Genomic DNA, 23,177 nt, shown 5'->3' with positions numbered 1-23,177 from the left:
TTAATCAAGCATTTCACTTTTTAAAATAAGCGCTTAACCACAAAGGCAAAAGAATAAAAAAAGTTTCCAACTTACTCAAAAGAAAAAGGCAGAGAAAGGGCAAAAAAAAAAAAAAAAAAAAAAAAGTAAAAACCATATTCCTTTTTTCTAAAGCCGCAACATTCAATTGGCTGATACGTTTCTGAGAAAGCTGATTTGCAAAGTCTCAAATTTTACCAAAAAAATGGGGGATTCAAACAATCTTGAAGAAACTTTGAAACCCTTTTATCAGAGAGCTGCTGAAGCTGAGGTTTTTTTTTCTGAACTCACTTTGATATATGTTTCTTGGTTGTGTTTCTTGTTCAATGTTCTTTTTCTTCAAGTTTTGTGCTTTTTTCACTTCTATAGGATTTAATGATTTGTGGGGTTTGTATTTTTCTTTCAATTTTGGTAGATTTTGACTTCTGAGTCTGTAAAAGTCTGTGCTTTACTTGATTCCATCGCCATTTGGATTTCAACTTGTGTTGTTATTAGGCTTCAGTTTAAATGTGTTTGTTTTTTCTTCCATTACTGTGACAGTTCTATGCATTTTTCTTTTAAAAGGATTTAATGATTTCTGAGTTTTGCATTTTCTTTCAATTCTTGAGCCGAGGGTCTTCCAGAAACAGTCTCTCTACCTCCACGAGGAAGGGTAAGATCTGCGTACACATTAACTCCCCAGATCCCACTTGTGGGATCGCACTGGGTATGTTGTTGTTGTTATTGTTGTTGCATTTTCTTTCAATTTAATGAGTTGTATTCATTTTTATCTGGTTTCAACTTGTGCTGTTAAATTTTAGTATGAATGTCCTTTCCCCCCATATTTGGTGTATTAGTGTAAAGTTCTATGCTTTCCCTTCTAGATGGTCTAATCGTTTTTGGGATTTGTTTTCTTTGAATTTTGATATATTCTGAGCCCATACAAGTCTTTTCTTTAGTTGTATTACAATATTATTGCAATTTCTGCTTGTACTGATAAACTTTACTGCTTTCGTCTGTGAATGCTTTGACTCTTCAAAAATGACTACGCGTGCATGTCGGATCCTCCAAAAGTAGTGCATTTTTACAGGATCTGAAACCGGAGCTCCAACATTTTTGGAGAGTCCGAGCAATTTCGTTTGGCCAGTTGGTTTTTTAAATATTGTGTTGGTTATGCATTGAAGTATTTGGTGTTCCTCATGTATCATATGTTTGCATCTTAGAGTCAGTTTCATAGATCATCTTCTTCTTCTAATGAAAATGGATTTGACTGGTAGTTTTCTTATACGGATTTGGGCAATCCTTCATCACGAGCTAGCTTTTGGGGTTGAGTTGGACCCAGGTGCCATATCTTTATAGTATGAACTAGGAACCGACAAATAGCTAGCATAGTTATACCGGTGATTTTGCCCGAGGAGTTCAGGGCAGAGTCTAATTATGCTCCTTCAACAGTTCACGAACATATGTACATTACGGTGTGCAATGTATACACCGGCGTTGCTATCATCTAAAATTTTATGGCCTCTTGTCCTACTTCCCCTTTTGAGAATCCAAATCTAATCATTTGCATACCTTAAATGGCTCAAGTCTATTACAAACCATTGAGATTCTATCCTGAATAAGGTTTTTACATTCTTAATGGCTGCTACTAACAAAAAACGCCTAATAGATGAAATTTATTTACATATTTACAGACTTAGATACATACTTGCGTGTGTGCGTGCACACAGCTTTTTTCTCATTTGGGTGTTTCATTCCAACTTTTCCAGTTTTACCATCATAAGAGGATACTAAAGACACTTTCTTTGACTGAAGGAACGATTGGCAAGACTTGAAATTTCAGTTGCTAGTAAGACAGGTTGGTGAAGCCTTCATCATATTCCCTATTGACAATAATTCTAGTTCATAAGTTTTCTCATCAATGTAAACCAGTTAAGCCTGGTGCATTTTCATGTTGACATGCATTTTGGTGGTTTTTAGATTCTAAGAATGAGGAATTAGAGAGAACAGTTGCTGAACTCCAGTCAAAGCTGAAAGATGTCACAGCTGAGCTCAAAGCAGAACAAGAGAAGGTGGAGATTTTTGGATTTTCTATTCTTTATCGTTTTCGGAAAATGGCGTTGAAGCAAATTAAAGATTGAATTTTCTTTTGATTTCAGGGACATAAACAGGTGGAACAACTCTCTGCAGAAAATGCAAAGCTGAAATATCGTATCAAACATCTAGTTCGATCGCTAGAGGAGGCTCTTAGCAAGTTGGCGTCAAAGTCAGGTATAAAATTTTGTACTGCTCTACTCTTTTGGGCAGAAGACTTGCTTCTGTAAGTTATATACACATAATATCCACAAGTTTCTTACATTAGTCCTTTCCCTTTTCTGCTAGGAGCAAGCCAAAAAGTGATTATTGGCATGTCTATGTTCCCTCTGTAATGAGAAAAAATTCACGTTTGTAGTTCTTAAAAAAATTGTTTGGGTTAGATTTGAGTTTTGTTAAACAACCTGTAAGTTAGGCAATTGTTTGGGTAGTAAGTTGGAAAATAGAGCCACTCAAGGGTATGACCTAGCAATCAATAAGGTGAGATGAAAACTATGGGGGGCCATGGTTCGAATGCCAGTAGTGATAAAAAAGTGTTAGGTGAGTTCTTTTCATCTGCCTAGGTCTTGACAGGCACTCGGGCAGAGCTACGCAGTACTTTTGCCGATGGGACAAGATATTTGCACATTTATATGCTTCTATAATACTAATAACAAGATTAGCTAAGAAAGATACTAATTTCATGATCAATTGGGCAAACACATAATTGCTTGGACAATTCTATCACACACTCTCACCTGATAGTAAAATTAAACACCAAAATCTTACATAATTACACACTTGCCTTATGGTATCTCTCCTCACAACTCCCAACATTGTTGGTTGCTATGTTCTAAGATGTTTTCCTTTTAGCCAAGGAGGTCTAGCTCAAGGGGGAAGACTGAAGCCTCGAGAACCTATTTAAATCTCCTCCTTAATTACCTTAAATAGTTAATTCTGTAATTCTTATGATAGGGCGTAATCTTTTTTCTCCAAAATTATATGGAAATTGTATCTCCGTTTTATCCCTAATGCACCTGGTGTTTGTACCAAATGAAGCAACTTAATCTTGAGAATAACCAAAGTAAATGAAAATATATATCACGTAACCGTGGTTAAGTGTTAAAATTGCAAGATACAGAGAAAGTGATTCTCGTTTGCTTGAAAATGTTGCGCTCTAGCTTATACTTGTGATCACGCTAATGTCTGATGATTTTTTTTTTTCTATCACAGGTTAATCTTCCTCAAGTTACTACCTGGTCTCGGTCCCAAACATCTTCCAGGGCGATGGCACTTTCACTTCCAATAACTTAGTCGCATTCTAGCAGTGGATTCTATTTAAACTGTTCATTGTCAAGTACATGAGCTTGAAGGAAAAAGGGTAGAATTAAGTGTGAAAAATGTGGAAATTTTCAATGCTAATTTGGTTAGGTTATCACTCATAACTTAAAAGAGCAGGGAATATGTCTTTATGCTTAAATTGAGTCTTCCACACATGGAGTAAATATGTTGAAATTCTATTTTAACTGCTGTTGTTAGTCCATTTTGCTATATCAAAAAACATTTCCACTGCCGTATCAAACATGGTTAGCTTTCTCCTCCCGTTTATCTTAAACTGGAGACATGTACAGGTGACAGTTTAGATATTTAGTGGGCGTTTGGATATGAATCTGGTGCTATTTTAAAATTTTTAATACTTGAAGTTAAGTTGAAATTTCATCAAACTCTTATTGTTAAATTTCATCAAACTCTTATTGTTAGCTTTCTCCTCCTGTTTATCAAACCCTTATTGTTAAATTTCATCGGGATTGTAAAAATAGAAAATATTTAATAGGAACTCAAATTTGAATGTACAATATTTTTGGTCTATGTTGAGAGTCTGATACAACTTTTTGAGGTGCAATTTTTGTTATTTTTTTAATGTTAATCAATGAGATAGGAGTTGATGCAGAACCTCCCCGTGACCACAGTCCACAGGTGGTGAACTTGTGGAATTGCCTTATACTAAAATAAAAAAAGAATCACTCTGTTTTAAGTAGAGTCCGGCGCCAAAATGGCACCTTTTTTGACCTTGAAGACAAAAATGGTATGTTTTCTTTTTTTTATACCAAAAGGGGCATTTCGTTGGTTGTCCAACGAAATGTTAACCCATTTAACATTTTCCGTCAAATGTATCAAATGTTAAAAAAAAAAAAAAATTGCATTTCGTTACATACCTGGCGAAATGCAATTTTTTTTTTTTTAAACATTTGACACCAAAATGTCAGCTGGTGTCAAATGTAAAAAAAAAAGATGCATTTCGTTACATACCTAGCGAAATACAATTTTTTTTTTTTGTATTTCGCTAGGTTACTTGCGAAATGTAATTAATTTTTTTCCTTTTTAAAAAAAAAAAAATCCACTTTTTCGTGTTTTTCTTTTTAAGTTTCCTAAAATAAAATTATGAAAATATAAATTTTTTAGGACACAAAAAAAATCAATTTTCCTGATTTGTTGTTTCAGATATTTTAATTAATTAAAAAAAATCCAATTTTTCATTTCTTTTCAAAAAGCATGTTAAAAAATGAGATTCATTTTTTCTGATTCTAAAAAAAACCATTTTCCAGATTTAAAAAAAAAATTGCCAATAATAAAATTCCGTAATTTACATATTTTTTTTAAAAAAAAATTGTGTGGAAACTTTAGGTTTAAGTGTTTTTATTTTTTAAGATTTTGATTCAAGCGTGTTATTTTTTTAATCAAGACATAACTTTATTTTGAATATAAATCTAATTCAATTAGATAAAAACATAGTTAAAAGATATAGGAGAAAGAGTAGTTGTAAATTGGTGAAACTTTAAACAGTCATAACTTTGCGCTCGGATATCCGATTTATGCAATGTTTTTTTTGATTTTGCATATTTTTCCGAGATCTAGCAGTGCAAACCGCCGCCGGGCCGATTTTCTAGAAAACCTCTTTTTTCCCTTTCAATTTTAATTTTCCCCTAAATTGGCAGGAAATTTTCAGTTTTCTTTACTTATAATATGATGATGCGCAATAGACTTCAACATAAAAATTTCGGAGTAATGTAGCTGTGAATGTCAATTTCACTTATGTGGTTTCAATTTTTTAAAATAAAGCTGACTAATTTTCTCGACGTATAAAGTTCTAAAATAACCTTACAAAAATATAGCACTTAAACCTAAAGTTTCCAAAACTACTGCAGTAAAATACTGCTTTATACAAAAAATAATCTGTAACGTGTTTTTTTTTAAGTTTCCTAAAATAAAATTATGAAAATATAATTTTTTACTGCAATTTTATTCTACTAGAGAAATACAAAAAAAATAAAAAAATTGCATTGCATTTCGCCATGTATATAACGAAATGCAATGCAATTTTTCGCCATGTATGTGTTATTTTTGGTCTAGTTATTGTGCTTGGTCTAGTTCTTTTATGTTGCAATTTCTGAAAATTCACAATTTCGATTAAATTTAACAATCAAAGTCTGGTAAATATTTGACGGTAACAAAAAGTGAGCACTTTTAGCAAACTTATAGGACCAAAACTGCTCAAAATTGATAATTAATGGACTATTTTGAACCTACTGCAAAAAATAAGTTTCTCGTAGTATTGAATATTGAGTAGTGTCAGATAAGACTTTACGACTTTACCAAAACAATTTCCAGCATAGAGTACATCAAAAATTTCCAGCGAGTTGATCCTTAATTCCGATCAGTTTTCCGACAACTTTAATTCATAGTACTTAACATGGCTGCTTCATCGTCCCAATACGATGTATTCTTGAGTTTCAGAGGAGAAGACACTCGCAAAAACTTCGTAAGTCATTTATACGATGCTTTAGTTGAAAGTCATATCAAAACATTCAAAGATGATAAGAAGCTAGAGAAGGGTACATCAATTCCAGAAGAACTTCCTAAAGCTATTGATGAGTCGAAATTCGCTATTGTGGTCTTTTCGATGAATTACGCTACGTCTAGCTGGTGTTTGGATGAACTTGTGAGGATTATTCAAGGTAAAATTCAACGCATCACCGTTATTCTAACATGTAAATAGTCCTTTAAATATCGATTGAGCAATTCTCGTCCTTTAAGTTTTTCAAAAGTGAGCACTTTTGGTCCCCGTTAGATATTGTACAATATTTTTGGTCTATGTTAAGAGTTTGATGCAAGTTATTGATGTGCAATTTCTGTTATCTTTTGTGTTGCAATTTCTGAAACTTTGATGGAAATTCTGGTTTATCAAAGGTAAAATCAAGGTGATTTGATTGTTGTACCGATCTTCTACCATGCAAATAGTCTTTGAAGTATCACTTGAGCAGTTTTCGTCCTTTTAAGTTCTTCAAAAGTGAGCACTTTTAGTCTCCGTCGGATATTTATCTAACTCTGATTGTTAAATTTAATCGGGACTTTAAATATAGAAAATATTTAACAGGAACTCAAAATTTGGAAGTACAGTATTTTTGCTCTATGTTAAGAGTATGATGCAACTTTTAAGAGTATGATGCAACTTTTTGAGGTGCAATTTCTATTATTTTTTGTGTTTGGTGTAATTTTTTTATGTTGTGGTTTCTGAAACTTTGATGGAAGTTCTGGTATATTGAAGGTAAAATTCAAGGCGATCCGACTGTTGTACCAATCTTCTACCATGTAAATAGTCCTTTTAAGTATCACTTGAGCAGTTTTAGTCAAAGTGAGCACTTTTGGCGTCCATCAGATATTTATCAAACTCAGATCATTAAATTTAATCGGCAGTGTAAAGTAAAAAATATATAACAGGAACCCAAGTTTGGAAGTACAGTATCTTTGGTCTATCTTAAGAGTATGATGCAACTTTTTGAAATGCAATTTATGTTATTTTTGTATTTGGTGTAGTTTTTTTATATTGCGGTTTCTGAAACTTTAATGGAAATTCTGGTTTATTGAAGGTAAAATTCAACGCGATCTGACTGTTGTACCGATTTTCTACGGTGTAAATCGATATGAAGTAGAAGAACAAAGGAAGATGTTTGCTGAAGCTTTTGATAAACATGAAGCAAATGTTGATAGAGAAAAGGTGCAGATCTGGAGGAAAGCTCTAACTGAAGCAGCCAAATTACCAGGCTGGGTTATATGCAACGGGTTAGTTAAAAACTCTAAATCCCTTGATTAATTCTAATTAAGTTCCGTAAATGCTATGATCTCATTGTGCGCATGGATAATGTTATGATCACAAGTTAATTCCATTACTGATACCAGTTAATTATCCAGTTAGTTAATTGGTTAAAGTCACGTGAGCTGCATGTGGGGTTAGTTGCGAAATTCAAAATTAGTTACTAACTGTTTTTCCCGCCCATTTTCTGTTCAGCTGTTGCCTCAATTATAAAGGTTGTAATTATGAGAATTGTAATCACTTTCGGAAGTCATAAATCAGAAAAGTCGATTCATTTTGTTCTCTTATCCTCTTTCAATTTGAGTGTTTGTTCAGGAACTCTAAGAATGTTCCTTAGAATACATTTTCTTCTTCCATTTTGAGCTCGTATCAGATAAAAGGTCACTAAACTTACTTGATGAATAGCAAGATAAATACAATGGAAACTTACGTAAATGTACCCATCGGCCAGCTAAGTTTACCAACATGGCTGAATTATACACTACCTATATATACACTATCAGTGTATATATTGGCAGCCCAGTGCACAAATCATCCCGCCTTAGCAGGATCCGGGGAAGGGTCGCACCCCAAGGGGTATGATGTAGACAGCCTACCCTAATACAGGCATTAGTGATTGCTTCCACAGCTCGAACGTGTGACCTATAGGGATGAAACACGAGGACTTCCCAGGGGGTCAACCATCCTAGTAGTACTCTCACCCAAGCATGCTTAACTTCGGAGTTCTGATGGGATCCGGTGTGTTAGTGCTGGTATGATGTGTATAGTGTATGTATATTATATGTATAGTGAGTTTGTATTATATGTATAGTATATGTATATTTAGTTAAAGTATACACTACCTATATACCATGTACATATTCTTTCAACTAGATGGCTGAATGGTATTTGACTGTAATATTCTCTATGGTTAATACAATCCTTTAGTGATCGGTCTGGCTCAAGTTTCAAATAGCTATTAATGATGAAATTGTAGTTATTATCCTGAGTTTATATGATTGGCGTTATCCGAAACTAAAGGTATCAACCTTAATACACGAAAGTGTAACCTCTTAACCTAGATGGGTTGGGTTGGGATGGGAAGAAGTTCACTTACGGGCTAGAGGCGGCAACAACAACAACAACAACCACCCAGTGAAATCCCACAACGTGTAGTCTGGCGAGGGTAGAGTGTGCGCAGACCTTACTCCTACTAAGGTAGGACGACTGTTTCCGAAAGACCCTCGGTTCAATAGAAAGCATAAAAGGATGTCAGATAAGGCCAAGAAATTCAAAGCAATATGAAAATGACAATAACGAAAGCGACTAAGCCATGATGAAGCAGTTTGCAAAGGGACAGTAGCTACCGCAGATAAAATAAGATAATCAAAGTACAGGAAATAACAAATAGTAGCAGAAATCAAAGCACAAGAAACTATAGCGCGATAATGCGACTACTAATATGAACGGATAAACGAGACTATCTACTTGCTTTCGTCCTTAATCTGAGTCCTCCATACTCTCCTATCTAAGGTCATGTCATCGGTAAGCTGTAACTGCGCCATGTAAATGTTTGAATCAAGGTAGCCTAAATTGATTCATAACAGAACTTTGTGTTTTGACTAGAAAATTGTTTGGATTGTTTTCTTTTATTTTGCCTTTTTGGGGGTGTTTGAATTTAGTTTTGGTAGACTGATTTTTGGATTATTGTAAGAGTTTGTTTTCTGCTTTGTTTCATTTTCAAAGATGAAGAAAACAAGCTTTTTTGAACAAGCAAACACAATAATTGTTAGCAAAACAGAATTTTATGTTTTTGTATCCAAAATTCCTAATTTGATGTGCATTTTTCTTCTCTATGCTTTTACATACTTTCCTTCTCTCTATGAAGAACAGACTATTTATTTAATTTGATTTACTTATTAAACAAATTATAAAAACAAGCAAATATATGAAAAAGACTAGTCTTGAGTCGGACAGGTTAAATTACCCACTGTTTTGGCGATTAATTGACCTGATTTAGCCTAACACATGCAAACTTTGAGTGGGTTGAGTCATCACCTTTAACTGACTCAATCCATTTTAATCTGTCTAAGTTTGATCATGCTTGCTCATTTTACATAACTATTCACTAAAACGCATCTGGTCAAAAAGGGATACTCAACAACCGAATGAAATTAAAGTTACAACAAGGAAAAGTTTTCTTGTTCTTTCTCTCTCCTTTTTTTTTAATAACTGTGGTGCCCAACCGTCCAAGCCACTTGCGCGCACCTCACTTATTCCTTTAGATACCTGTTAGCTACTACTAGTATAAGTACCGGGTAACTTTACTCCCTAAGTCTTAGACATATGAGAAGAATCACCTAGCATTTTGTTGTCTATGTTGCTAGTCTTCCCTTGTATTCACCCTACTTCATTGACTGTAAGGTCACACACTTTAGTGCAATTAGGAGGAATAGCACGAACTAACCACCTGCAGTAACGTAAGCAAATATTCTGGTAGGAGAAAGAAAAGTTCAAATTGGTAACATGTAGGGATGACAGTGATGGCAAAACCAAAAAGGTTCCCAGTCCTTTATAGAGGTCATTCGTCCTTCATTTTAGTTATTCATAAAGAGTGGAAGATGTAGTTCTCAAAATTAGAGTTAGAAAGAGTGAGTGGTAACTATAGTGAGGGTGTTTTAAAGGATCTGATTTGTGTATGTGTAACTCATGAGGAATTCATCTTTTGAGTGGTTGTCTGTTGAGTTTCGTGATGCTTGAGTCTATCAAGTGTAGACTCGCTACTGTATTCATGTTGTTTTGCTCTGCTTGGCTGTGTTTATTCCTTATGAGAAGAGTTTATCACATGATTTCCTTTGCTCTTGTTGACTTATTGTGACTTGTCTCAGTGCCATCCCAACAAGTGATGACAGACGGTTTTGTTATTCTGTTGGTATCTCAAGGACCCTAATGAGCGATGTCATAGTTAAGTTATATATACTGAGAGACGGTACAAGTTTTGTGCAATTTTTTACGCAAGACGATATAATGAATTTTTTCTGCCAGAGATTTTTCTAAGATTAGGATTGTTTGCACCATTACTATTATTCACATGTTACTATGTGTACGAGTATTATATATGCCTCTGTACATTTCTTGCATAATGTTCATGCTAACAAGGATATTCTGAAAGAGTATTCATATGCAGTGTCCAGAGGTACGGTTGTAACAACAAAAGGACCACTGACAGTTGAACTTGAAAGAGGGAAAGAGAGATACGTAGCACCTAGTTGTTCGGACTCTTCAGAAATGTCGACAGATGCATGTGCGATTCTCTAAAAATAGTGCATTTTTGGAGAATCCAACACGGGTGCGGCAACATTTTTGGAGAGTCCGAGCAACATAGCAGAGTGACAACACTAGAGTTTGGAGAGAAGAAGTTTCCAGTAGACACTTGTGAGTGATAATTTTGTTCTCCATGTGATGATCAACTGGATGAAAAAGTCATAGGGGAAGAATGTATATAGCTTAAAGTTAGATCGGAAGTTTGGTTTTCCTATATCAGAGTTGGAGGAGGAAAATAGTCACCCAACTACTAATACAAAAGAATATGGAAGTGATAGATCGTAAAAAACCAAATACTTTAGATTTTTTTTTTTTGGGGGGGATAAACAATACGCCCTTTGTTTGATTTTATATGGCTCTTCTTCCCTTTTACTTTGTTAAAAAAGAATGACTGTTTCATTTTATATCCTCGAGCTAGGGGTAAAGTCTGCGTACCCTATACCCTCCCCAGACCCCACTTGTGGGAATATACTGGGTATGTTATTGTTGTTTCATTTTATATAACCCGGTATTTATCTTGGTGGGAGGTAGCAAGTGCCTTGTGAAATTAGTCTAGATACTCGCAAACTGGCTCGGACACCACAATTATCAAAAAGAGAAAAAGAGGGACATGTTTCCATTTGAAAACACTTTTTAACTTTAATTGCAAAAAAGCCTTGTGGCTTCTTCCTTGGCACTACTCCGGTCAGCATTAGGTTTTGAAGGTAACTGATGAATCCAAGAAATTACCCAGAATGGGCTAGTAGTAGTGTTAAGGACTGTGATCTCGAAGGGGAAAATGGTTCATGAGTTGGCCTGAGGTTTAACTTATGGGGGGTTGAGATTTGATTCTCAATCAACGACATTCTTGTCTGTAGGTATTTGGAATACACCTCAGAGGTAGCAGACATGATGGGAGTATGAGAACTGCTATTCCAGGCAATGTTTTCTCGGATCACTTATTGAGAGGTTTTGGATAGAAAGAGATGCGGAAGAGTGGGAGCTAAGGCTATGAAGTTCAAATGCGGCTAGACGATTAATGTTTCCTGTCACGAGAAGTCTTGAAATGCTGATGGCCTAGTGGCTAATGAAGTAGGTGGAGAACCATGATGTCACGACCCAGCTAGGGGTCGTGACGGGTACCCGGGGCTAGCCACCGAGCACCACTCGCTTTAATACTCATCTTACTCATTTAATGATCTTTTACCAATTTTATACACGAATTGTAGGAAAATCATATTTTATATAAAAACATAAATACTTATATACATTTGCCTCTCGGCCATCAAAATAACATATACATAATAATAACATCTTGCGAGACCATCTGACCCACACTGCGTATCTACGAGCCTCTACTGACATACTAAACATATAGACGGAACAAGACTCCGTCATGCCCAAAATATGCATATATACCAAAAGAAGAACCATAAGCACCTCCGGACAATGGAGTGCTCTCAATCAGTTGACAGCTACTAAGGGTCTGGACCAAGCTCACCTTCCTGTCTACCTGTGGGCATGAACACAGCGTCCAAAGAAAACGGACGTCAGTACGAACATTGTACTGAGTATGAGAGGCATAAATAATAAAGAAAGACAGTGTTAATATAATGTGAACATCAATATGAAACATCTGAATCTGAATGACAATCATAAAAGAAGTAATGCATGCTATCTTACTCATACTCATCATAATTTCATATATGCATAATATGCAAGCTGCCCGTCCATATCGGAATGGTGTAATAATCAATAACATTAGCCCGCGTCCAGGCCTCCCGCGTCCGGGGTACCACCTCATGCCGCCCACTAGTGGTGTCTGCCCATGCCAAAAGGTCATGGTGTATCCGTATAGCTGCCCGCCTTGGCAGTGACTGCCCGGCCAACTAGGCGCGGTGTAATATGATCATGACATGCTCATAAAAAATACATGTAATAATATGCTTATCATAGTACATGCATAAGACTCAAGATCAACTATACTCTATCGGGGTGGCGTAAGGTCGTGATCCCCCGATTTCATTATGGAGCAATTATTGACATTCTGCCTCACCTTGAAGGAATTAGTACATAAGGTGAGTGTAAGCAATAAATAGCATCATTATCAATATGGCATCATCATATCATATCTCTTATCTTATATAGACATTTATGGACTTAGGCTTCTAGCTTTCCGGAAAATAGGAACTCATGAAGAGGAAAAGAACTCATGCTATAGGATTCATGCCATTAGAAAGAAAGGACTAGCCTCACATACCTTTGTCGTTTAGCTATGTTATCGTTCACTTGCTCTCCTCCAATGTCACGTCGTTACCTTCACGGGAGAATTCATATTAACATTAGTTAATAGATTATAAGGACGCGTCGTAAATTCTAGAGAAAATTGGACAACATTTCCCCTGTAAACTTAACAATCCTCGAAATTCCAACTTAGCCAAACATCAATCAAAATACCAACAACAACAATACCAACAATTTCATATCAAACTAGACTTAAATCCATTCTTAAATTACTCCCAAAACAGCCCAATATACATTCGGATGCCAATGCTTGTATACACTTCTTTATTTCCGTATATCCATAATATAACAACAACAACTACAGCCAATCCTCCGATATTTCAGCCCACAAAACAGTCCATAACGACCATAAAACAGTCCCCAAAATATCATCGCAAAACAGCCACAAATATTATACCAAACAGCTCCAAAATATTGTCACAAAACAGCCACAAAAATTACATAAAACAGCCCCAAAATATTGTCATAAAACAACCACGAAAATTACATAAAACAGCCCCAAAATATTGTCAATAAACAGCCACAAAAATTACATAAAACAGCCCCAAATATCGGCACAAAACAGCCCGGTATACGCTTTGTATACAATATCTTTATACACCTTATTCTCCCAAATTCAAGAACAACAACTTATCAACAACATCAACAACAATGTCAACAATTATTATACATCATAACTCAGTTAATTCCATCCATTTAATCCACCTAAAACAGCCCCTTAATCCATAAATCCCAACAAAACAACAAACGAGTTTATAATGCTATTTTCTCCGTTCTAATCCGTTAAAACTCTAAATAAACTTGTTAACAATGAAAAATGGACCTTAATTTTACCTTAAGTATGCAGCAACCACTTCCACCCTCTCTTTCTTAGCTGATTTTTAGCTCAAATTGAAGGCAACGCGACGTACAACACTTTTCTCTTCAGGAGCTTCACGATTCGGGGCTTAGATTGTGGTCAAAATTTGGTTTCTTTCTCTATCTCTCCTCTCTCTCTCTACCTCTGAAATTTATGGGTTTGTTGAGGTCTGAAAATGAAAGAGAAGGCCGAATTTTTTCATTAAATGGCAAAGAAAATGGGCCTGACCCGACTTGGAATCGGGTTGGGCCGAATTCATTGCCCAGCTTGACCTTTCTGCCTTAAAATGTCCATATCTCCTTATACCGATGTCACATGAAGACCCACGACCTATGGTTGGAAAGCTATTTCAATTATCTACAACTTTCATTCTGGGAGTTTTCCCAAATTCCCAAAGGCCGATAGGGTTATGATCTCCCGAAATCAAATCACCCGAAAACGTATCTTAAAAATATTATTTTGGAGGGCTTTCACTTTGATTTGGCTCAAGGGTCCTTCTTGGGTTGTGTTTAACTTCGCATATATTATTCATATAACTTGTCATATGTTCTAAAAAAAAAAATCTCGACATGTGGACCCCACCTCAGCTTATGAATAATTCATCGTACGAAAATACGGGATATAACACATGAGGTCTCAGTTTCAAATACTAGAGGAGGCAAAAACACCAGGTGATTTCTTGAACCAAGAAATTCATTATTAGTTGTCACAATAGGATGACTATTGGAGAAATCAAGAATTGGAGAGGGAGAGGATCAAAGTTGTCAATGTGACCAAACAAAAGGAGCACATTTAACATAAGTTAAATAAGATGCACAAATTTAGTATGACAGGAATTTTCAAGAAATTGATGGACAACTAACGGGGAGGAAGCCATGATAAGCTGGAAATTATGGAAAGGCAATCCACAATAAATTAAGGACGCTGGGCTGCAATGAGAGTGGAGATGAGTATAGGATTTTAAGCTGATTGGTGTGAGGTGTCACTGAACTCATCATTATTTGGTATTGAAATAGTATCTTTTATTCACCCGAAAAGTATAAAGTTTGTAGGAGAAAAACGAATCAATCAAAATGGAAACTAATTCCTTGATTCTAGATGATTCGATAATCACAGGATTATTCTAATTTAAATATGATCCCTATGAATCCAGGACTTTGTTACTTATCTTATTCGATTTGATCTCACATATCATGAACGGAAATACAAATTCAGACTCCCCCTCAAGTTGGCCTGTAAATATCTAACATGCCTAACTTGCTACAAGACCCTCAAATATCATTATAAATTAACCTCTTAGTAAAAAATAGCTACCTGCTGATGCGTTAACGGGACACATTTCCTTCTTCGAGCTTCTCTTTGACAAAATGTGTATCCATCTCAACATGTTTTGTTCTGTCCCGTTGAACTGAATTGGTGGTGATGCTTATGGTAGCTTCACTGTCGTACTATAGGTTCATCAGTATAGTTATCAGTTTGTTTAGTTTCTCCATCATTTTCTTCAGCTAAATTCCTTGAGCCATATATTTGTACTCTGCTTCTCCACTGCTTCGTGCCACTACACTTTTCTATTTGCTCTATGGGTGTATTCGGTATGAAGGAAAATGTTTTTCATAAAAAAATGCTTTCTTGCAAAATGTTTTCTAGGAAAATAAGTGGGTCTCTTACTTATTTTCTTGTGTTCGGGACATAAGCAAAAAATATTATCCTAAAAGTATTTGTATGTAATCTATACAATACTATGGGAGGCGAGGGTGGAGGAGTAGGGGTGTGGGGTGGTGGTGGGATGGGGACTATCGGGGTGAGGGTGAAGATAAGGTGCGTTTGAGAGTGGGGAGGACGCATTAATGTGGAAGTAGGAAGTCATTTTCCTCATTTAAGGAACTTGTTTTCCTTGAGAAAATGTTTTCTAAAAGTTTTGACCAACCGAACATGGGAAAATTCTGAAAATATTTTCCTCCATCGAACACACCCTGTCGCGTGATTTCCCCAGATAAAAGTGCAATACCAGAATTAGGCCTTCTATTAGTAGATGAATCTGCATCTGTGTACGCCTCAATGCTCTTTTAGTCAATCTTTCTGAAAACCGCCCTTTTCCCAATGAGCTTTCAAGTATTTCAAAGATTCGCAGACAACTTCCTAATGTTCTTCTTGGGGAGAGTGCATGAACTGGCTAACGAAGCTTACGGCATAATTTCTTAGGAAAATCCTAGCACGACTCAAGCCAATTCATATATTTACTCACAAATATTATTATCATTTTTCCCTGCTGCTATATTTTTGCAACATGACTTTCATTCATCATCAGTAGTCCAGCTTGAAAGTAAGAAAGAAAGATGACCCACAATCTGAATCAAAGAGGATGGTTCAAGTGGAGTTTCAGAATGAAGTTAAGAGCGATTGAAGAGCCCGATTGTAGAAGAAGAAGAGGGACGGGGGAGGGGGGGGGGGGGGGGGGGCTTTGGCTCTATCGAACAGACATGGGATTTTCTCATTTGTCTGAGCCTTTGGGCACTGTCGGGAGATAGCAAGTACCCCTTGAATTTATCAAGGTGCTCCCAAGCTGGCGGTTAACGTGATTGTAGAAAAAGAAAGTGAAAGGAGGGGATGGGGGTATGAATTAATTTGATATATATTGCTACTTGTGTGTTTATAGCCGCCTGTGTTGAATGGTGAAACCCTCCAGCTAGAGGTTATTAGTGTCATCTTCATATGATTTATCTTCTTTTTAGGGAGTTGAATGATCTTGTGGAATATGGAGAAATGTTACAGGATGCATATATACTCAAGTTCCAACTAATTGGATAACTCTCATTGTTGATAATTACTTATTCTAGGGAATTATTAGAGCTATACGAAGATGGATTACTAAGAGCTATACTCAAGTTCCAACGGATGGTTAACTCTAATTGTTGTACATGTATATGTGTTCACGCACACACTCAAACAAATGGACCTGAATCAAGTTCCAACTAATTAATGCTTAACTCTCATAGTTGGTAATACTTCAGAATCATTAGAGCTTTTAGTTCCAGTTTTCTTCATTCTGTCTTATAGCTGCGCCTGATTAATTGCTGTCTCAAAAGATGTGATGTCATCTTGAATCGGATATGTTTTAGTTTCAAGAATGTTTATGGACATATGATAGCTGTGTATGATATTTGCTACCGCATAATTTCTTCAGTAGTGCATGTATAACGGATTTTCACTGCTCCCATCTAGTAGATACGTGAGCTGCCAAAATCAATTTCATCATCATAATAGTAGAATGATCTCCTCGTCCCAGCTAATTACCACAGAAGCTGCCCAATCCGGTTATAAAACATGGCTAAATGACCACAGAAGTTAGCCAATCCAGATATAAAACATGTTTTGGACATAACATGCTAGAGGATGTCCTGTTAATTGTAATGCAATATGAATGCTTATGGTGGGCCCTTCTGTTTACAGAGTAAATTGGGAAACAAGATTACAAGGACCCCTTAAACAATACGGTAAAATAACTTACAATAATGTAATTAGGTATATAAATTAACATCTATCTTTCAACGTATGTCATAAGAGGAGATTGTCACGAGAAGTCTTGAAATGCTGATGGCCTAGTGGCTAATGAAGTAGGTGGAGAGCCATGAGGTCTCAGGTTCAAATTCTAGAGAAGGCAAAAATACTAGGTGATTTCTTGAACTAAGAAATTCATTATTAGTTGTCATAATAGGATGACTATTAGAGAAATAAAGAATTGGAGGGGGAGAGGATCAAAGTTGTCAATGTGACCAAACAAAAGGAGCACATTTAACATAAGTTTAATGCACAAATTTAGTATGACAGGAATTTTCAAGAAATCGATGCACAACTAACGGGTAGGAAGCCATGATAAGCTGGAAATTATGGAAAGGCAAACCACAATAAATTAAGGAAGCAGGGCTGCAATGAGAGTGATGAGTATAGGATTTTAAGCTGACTGGTGTGAGGTATCACTGAACTCACCATTATTTGGTATTGAAATAGTATGTTTTGTTCACCCAAAAAGTATAAATTTTGTAGGAGGAAAACAAATCAATCAAAATGGAAACTAATTCCTTGATTCTAGATGATTCGATAATCACAGGATTATTCTAATTTAAATATGATCCCTATGAATCCAGGACTTTTTTACTTATCTTATTCGATTTGATCTCACATATCATGAACGGATAATACAAATTCAGACTCCCCCTCAAGTTGGCCTGTAAATATCTAACATGCCTAACTTGCTTACAAGACCCTCAAATATCATTATAAATTAACCTCTTAGTAAAAAAATAGCTACCTGTTGATGCATTAACGGGACACATTTCCTTCTTCAAGCTTCTCTTTGACGAAATGTGTATCCATCTCAACATGTTTTGTTCTGTCCCGTTGAACTTAATTGGTGGTGATGCTTATGGTAGCTTCACTGTCGTACTATATGTTCATTAGTATAGTTATCAGTCTGCTTAGTTTCTCCATCATTTTCTTAAGCTAAATTCCATGAGCCATATATTTGTACTCTGCTTCTCCACTGCATCGTGCCAGTACACTTTTCTTTTTATCCACTGCATCATGCCAGTACACTTTTCTTTTTACCCTATGGGTGTGTTCGGTATGAAGGAAAATGTTTTTCATAGAAAATGCTTTCTTGGAAAATGTTTTCTAGGAAAATAAGTGGGTCTCTTACTTATTTTCTTGTGTTCAGTATGTAAGCATTTTCTTGTGTTCGGTACATAAGCAAAAAATATTCTCCTAAAAGCATTTGTATGTAATCTATACAATACTATGGGAAGCGGGGGTGGAGGAGTAGGGGTGTGGGTTGGTGGTGGGATGGGGACTATTGGGGTGGGGGTGAAGATGAGGTGCATTGGAGAGTGGGGAGGACACATTTATGTGGAATGCCACTCCTGGAACTTGATTTCCCTACTTCCACAAGGGAAGACATTTTCCTCATTTAAGGAACTTGTATTCCTAGAGAAAATGTTTTCTAAAAGTTTTGACGAACCGAACATGGGAAAATTGGAAAACAATTCTGGGAATATTTTCCTCCATACCGAACACACCCTGTCGCGTGATTTCCCCAAATAAAAGTGCAATACCAGAATTAGGCCTTCTATTAGTAGATGAATCTGCATCTGTGTACGCCTCAATGCTCTTTTAGTCAATCTTTCTGAAAACCGCCCTTTTCCCAGTGAGCTTTCAAAGATTCGCAGACAACTTCCTAATGTTCTTCTTGGGGAGAGTGCATGAACTGGCTAACGAAGCTTACGGCATAATTTATATTTGGCATAGGTAGATCAACCTTCCCACCAGTCTCTGATATTAGCCTTTGGCAATCGGATCTCCTTCTTTATTCCCTTACTATATGTTTGGATCGTGGGGAATCTCTTGGTCGACAGTCGCTCATCCATGTCTCTTTCATCAGATTCAATACGTATATACTTACTGCGAGACCGTTAGTTGATCGAGCCACCTCCATGCAAGAAAATACCTTAATGGTCCCAAGGCTCTGATTCCTATTGTGATGCTAAGCGATCCTTTAGGTTTTTCATTTCTGTTGAATCATCTCCCATAATTATAATATCATAAATATACACCATAAGGACTGTTGTTTTTCCTTGTACTGAATGTTGAATGAACAAGGTGTGATCTGTCTGTGCTGGCGACTATCCCAGCCCTTTGATAACCTTAGTAAACCTTATAAAATGAAAGGGAAAGGGTTATATTTTGGATCAAGTTTTACTAAGTTGTATGAATAATTTTTTATATTGTGAAAACTAGTGAAGCCATACCATTTAATAATATTATCCTATTGTTGTGATCATGGATTGGAGTCAATATTGTGGGTTGCTGGCTGGTTTGTTGTTTTATCTAATTAAGACGGAGTTCCTAGTGCCTTTGTCATGTGTTGTTCTCCGGATGTTGCTTTCAATCCCTGGGAGGAGCACTTTACAGCCTATTTTTGTGAATCCCTTCGGCCCTAATACCTCGTCTCAAACTGCATACATAGTGTGCTTTAGTGTGAAGGGCTGTGATATCGAAGGGGAAAATGGTTCATCAGTTGGCTCGAGTTTAACTTGTGGGGAATGACCGACATTCTTGGAAATGCTTGGAAACTTAAGATAAAGGAGCCTGCGATTAGGTGTCGTTTTGGTTTATGTACAAGTAAGTCTATATATTCAGTTAGAGAATGTATAGTGTCCTTAGTGTATGTGGTGTGGCAACGACACACAATACTGCCTCTGGATCATTTGTCCAATGATTGAGATGTTGTTGACGGACAATCAGCTAATTAATTATTATTGATGGGCAAACCTAGGGAATCTCGTTAAAGCAGACCAATTACTTCCAGTAAGGTAGAAGGTGCATTCACTTGCTATCTGAAATATTTTTAGTAGTAATAAATTTCAGGAGTTTCAAGCCTTAGCTTGTTGTAGGGAGAGGAGTTTAAGTGGTTTTGTAACAATGATATTAGTAATTTAATTTAATGGGAGTGATAAAGTGTGAAATAGTAGTTAGTTTAGATTTGAAGTTGGATATGGTACTAGTGTGAAAATGATTCCTTTATTTGTAATAAGTATTATTATTGTTGTTTTTGGGTGTGAAAATGATTGCTTGTGATGGCAGGGACAGCGAAGCTGAAATCATAGAGGACATTGTCAAATATATTCAAAAGAAGAAGCAGCAGATTCCAATTAATACTGCTAGTAATTTATTGGAAACAAACTCTCGAAACGTGTCCTTTTGGCCCACCACACTTGACTTCCTTTCCTCTTTTATCTTCTCTCACTTCCCCCGTTCGCTCTCCCTTTTTTTTTTTTCGCGTTTTTTTCAACCCGAATCTCAAGTATTGGTCAATCATCAGGAGGTAGCCCCACAAGCATGACGTAAAGAAATATACATATGGAAGCAGATTCTCTAAGACGTCAGCAAACTCTATTTGATTTGTTGTACCATACGGCATCACGAATTATTTTTTCATTCCTCCTATAAACCTAGCTATTAAACATTACCTGATGTTATTTCTGATTCTGCAAAATATAACTGTTTATCAGATACCGATTATTAGTTAAAGTAATATTTACGTAGTAATTGCAATTAATCGAGTGAACCGTAGGATCAAGATGTATTCAGAATTTTGAAAGTTTTAAGGGGAAAAAAATCTCATAAAGCAAAACAATGGTTTTAAATTGAAAAGAAAACCTTCAGTAGAAAAAGTTAAATATTAGGTGGGATGGCCTCATTTTTAGCCGGCAATCAAAGTTTACTTATCATTTTAGATTTAATTGGTAAGTAGCCACTCTTTAACCTGTAAATAACATTTGGACATCAATATCTATAGCTAAAAAATGGAACAACACACTGTGCTAGAGCTCAAAACTTTGACAAGTAAAACTCCACCAAATGTGATGGAGTTAGAAAAGTCACGGACTTTGAATTTCAAACTCTTAAGAGATTTTTTCAGACTTTGAAAATAAGTACTATGAGTGAAATAACGATAAAGTTTTAAAATAGATATCATGAGTGAAGCAACGATAATATATATATAAGTTTTAAAATAGGTATCATGAGTGAAGCAATGATAAAATATATACTCCCTCTGTTTCAATTTATGCGAACCTATTTCCTTTTTAGTCCGTGCCAAGATGAATGACTTCTTTCCTAATTTGGAAATAAATTCACTTTATGAAATGATTTACAGCTACACAAATATTCAAGACTTATTTTGAACCACAAGTTTCAGAAGTCTTCACTCCTTCTTAAATGTCGTGTCCAGTCAAATGGGTTCACATAAATTGAAACGGAGGGAGTATAAGTTTTAAAATAACTTGCAGAAGTTAAATAGTACATGTAATAATATGAAAATAATTATTTCACTTGTGGTACCTCATTTGAACAAGGACAATGTCCTTTTAAGCGTCAACTTCTACAAGTTGATTGTATCATGGAGCTCGTACTAGCTTTGTTATAAATTGCAGTAGGGTTTTTATTTTATTTTTAAAACAAAAAAGGTGGAATTTCACTTTTAAAAGTACAGAGTTCTAGCATACAGTACTGGAGTCTCACTTTCAAACTCAAATATAGTTTTATGGAGTCTCACTTGTTAAAAGTTTCGGACTCTAGCACAACATACTGGTGTTTTTTTTCCATTTGGGGTAAAAATATTTTGCTCAATTTTTTTTTTTTTTTTTGCATTAAAGAATAGATAAACACTGAACGGTTTTGAAATCGTAACTACTATAAAATTTGATTAGACGGTCTAAGAAGTAACAATTTGCATATTTCTCCCGAGAAGCAGAGGTGTGGAATTCTAATTTTTGTTCTATTGAGTAACTCGTTAGCTGTCAAAAGAATTGCTATTGAATCCGTTGTAGACGAAACTAGTAGAAGTGAATATCCGGTTAGTTAAATGATTTTTGAAAAGAATATTTACTCCTATAATAATACATGCTAGTGGGATGTCGGCCGTGCTATGCACAGGCCCAACATTATGCATGAACTTGTGTATTTTATTGGACAGTTTTATGTATGAAATGGCAAAAGCAATGTAATTGATTACAAGTGTAACGATCCGTTTGGTGGTTATTGCACCTTTGACTCATTTACCCCAGTTGACTCTTTTCCGAGTCCTGTTAGTATGATTTTGACCCGCGGGGATAGGCGACACGGTTTCTGAGGTCATCGGGCAAGTTCTAGTAGGATTTGTGAAATTTAGAGTCTTAAGGTGAAAAATCTTTGACCAATAGTTGACTTTTGGGTAAACGTGCCCCTAGTGGAGTTCCAACATTTTCATTAGGTCCGGAACATGATTTATGACTTAGCGAAGTCATTGGTTTGGTTCCCGAAAGGTTTGGGTGTGATTTGAGTCATTGGTGGAGGAACTAATTAAGTTAAAGAGTTAGAGTTGACCACAGTCAACATCGGGTCAAGATGATCCCATGTCAATGTTTTAAAAGTTCCAACAAGTTTATATGATGATTTTGGACTTGTCCGCAAGTTTTGGTGCGATTCCGAAGAGTTTCAGATGGATTTGGGTTGTATCGCGCTCGTATTCGATGTTTTCGCCGTAGTACTTTGGCCATAAAGGGTACCATATTGATCAAACGATCTTTGTTTAGTGTTTTGACTTAATCATTAGATCCATATCGTAATTATGAAGCTATAGCAAAAAGAATCGTCGCATTTCTCCTTCGTAAGAGGAAGTTATGGTCATTTTAGCGCGAACGACTGTTGTTGTACCTGGTGTGTCCACTATAGCGTGCTGGAGCGGATTTATGGTCCGCTGTAGCAGACATCTCTGTGTATAAAAAAAATCAGACTGCGTTCATTTCGTATTTTGAGCATATCTTGAGTTTTAGAGCTCTGTTTGAGGTAATTTTCGCGATGTTGTTCTCGTTTCAACGAGGGGGTAAGTATATAACCTTTATTTTGATGTGTCCTCGAGTCTATTTTCATTGGTTATCGATTTTATCCAAATTTGATTGGGAAAATTTGGGGTTT

The 23,177-nt window shown here is 36.0% G+C and overlaps 2 protein-coding genes and 1 pseudogene across 2 annotated transcripts; 2 read left to right on the top strand and 1 right to left on the bottom strand.

Moving 5' to 3' along the window:
- Nucleotides 1–106: 106 nt before the first annotated feature.
- On the top strand, nt 107–3,652 carry LOC132613525 (uncharacterized). The gene is made up of 5 exons (XM_060327563.1): nt 107–289; nt 1,813–1,855; nt 1,978–2,069; nt 2,157–2,268; nt 3,304–3,652. The coding sequence occupies exons 1-5, from the start codon at nt 224–226 to the stop codon at nt 3,306–3,308; spliced, it is 318 nt and encodes a 105-aa protein (XP_060183546.1). The 5' UTR covers nt 107–223; the 3' UTR covers nt 3,309–3,652.
- A 2,054-nt stretch (nt 3,653–5,706) lies between these two features.
- LOC132614369 (toll/interleukin-1 receptor-like protein) lies at nt 5,707–20,685 on the top strand. The gene is made up of 3 exons (XM_060328811.1): nt 5,707–6,086; nt 6,999–7,191; nt 20,304–20,685. Exons 1-3 carry the CDS (start codon nt 5,822–5,824, stop codon nt 20,560–20,562), a joined length of 717 nt encoding a protein of 238 aa, XP_060184794.1. The 5' UTR covers nt 5,707–5,821; the 3' UTR covers nt 20,563–20,685.
- On the bottom strand, nt 7,870–7,988 carry LOC132616253 (5S ribosomal RNA; annotated as a pseudogene).
- Nucleotides 20,686–23,177: the final 2,492 nt, after the last annotated feature.

This window comes from Lycium barbarum, chromosome 10 (genome assembly GCF_019175385.1).
Source record: "Lycium barbarum isolate Lr01 chromosome 10, ASM1917538v2, whole genome shotgun sequence".
NCBI classification, from domain to species: Eukaryota; Viridiplantae; Streptophyta; class Magnoliopsida; order Solanales; family Solanaceae; genus Lycium; species Lycium barbarum.
Note: the sequence above shows the minus strand (reverse complement) of the source record. Positions and strands in the feature narration are given on the sequence as shown.

What these genes read in the sequence shown, in the direction of transcription:
- LOC132613525 (XM_060327563.1), top strand. Translation starts at nt 224, where the DNA reads ATGGGGGATTCAAACAATCTTGAAGAAACTTTGAAACCCTTTTATCAG. An exon ending in AGAGAGCTGCTGAAGCTGAG is followed by an intron (nt 290 to 1,812) that starts GTTTTTTTTTCT and finishes CTTTGACTGAAG; the next exon opens with GAACGATTGGCAAGACTTGA. An exon ending in TCAAAGCAGAACAAGAGAAG is followed by an intron (nt 2,070 to 2,156) that starts GTGGAGATTTTT and finishes TTTTGATTTCAG; the next exon opens with GGACATAAACAGGTGGAACA.
- LOC132614369 (XM_060328811.1), top strand. Translation starts at nt 5,822, where the DNA reads ATGGCTGCTTCATCGTCCCAATACGATGTATTCTTGAGTTTCAGAGGA. An exon ending in ACTTGTGAGGATTATTCAAG is followed by an intron (nt 6,087 to 6,998) that starts GTAAAATTCAAC and finishes GGTTTATTGAAG; the next exon opens with GTAAAATTCAACGCGATCTG. An exon ending in GGCTGGGTTATATGCAACGG is followed by an intron (nt 7,192 to 20,303) that starts GTTAGTTAAAAA and finishes TTGTGATGGCAG; the next exon opens with GGACAGCGAAGCTGAAATCA.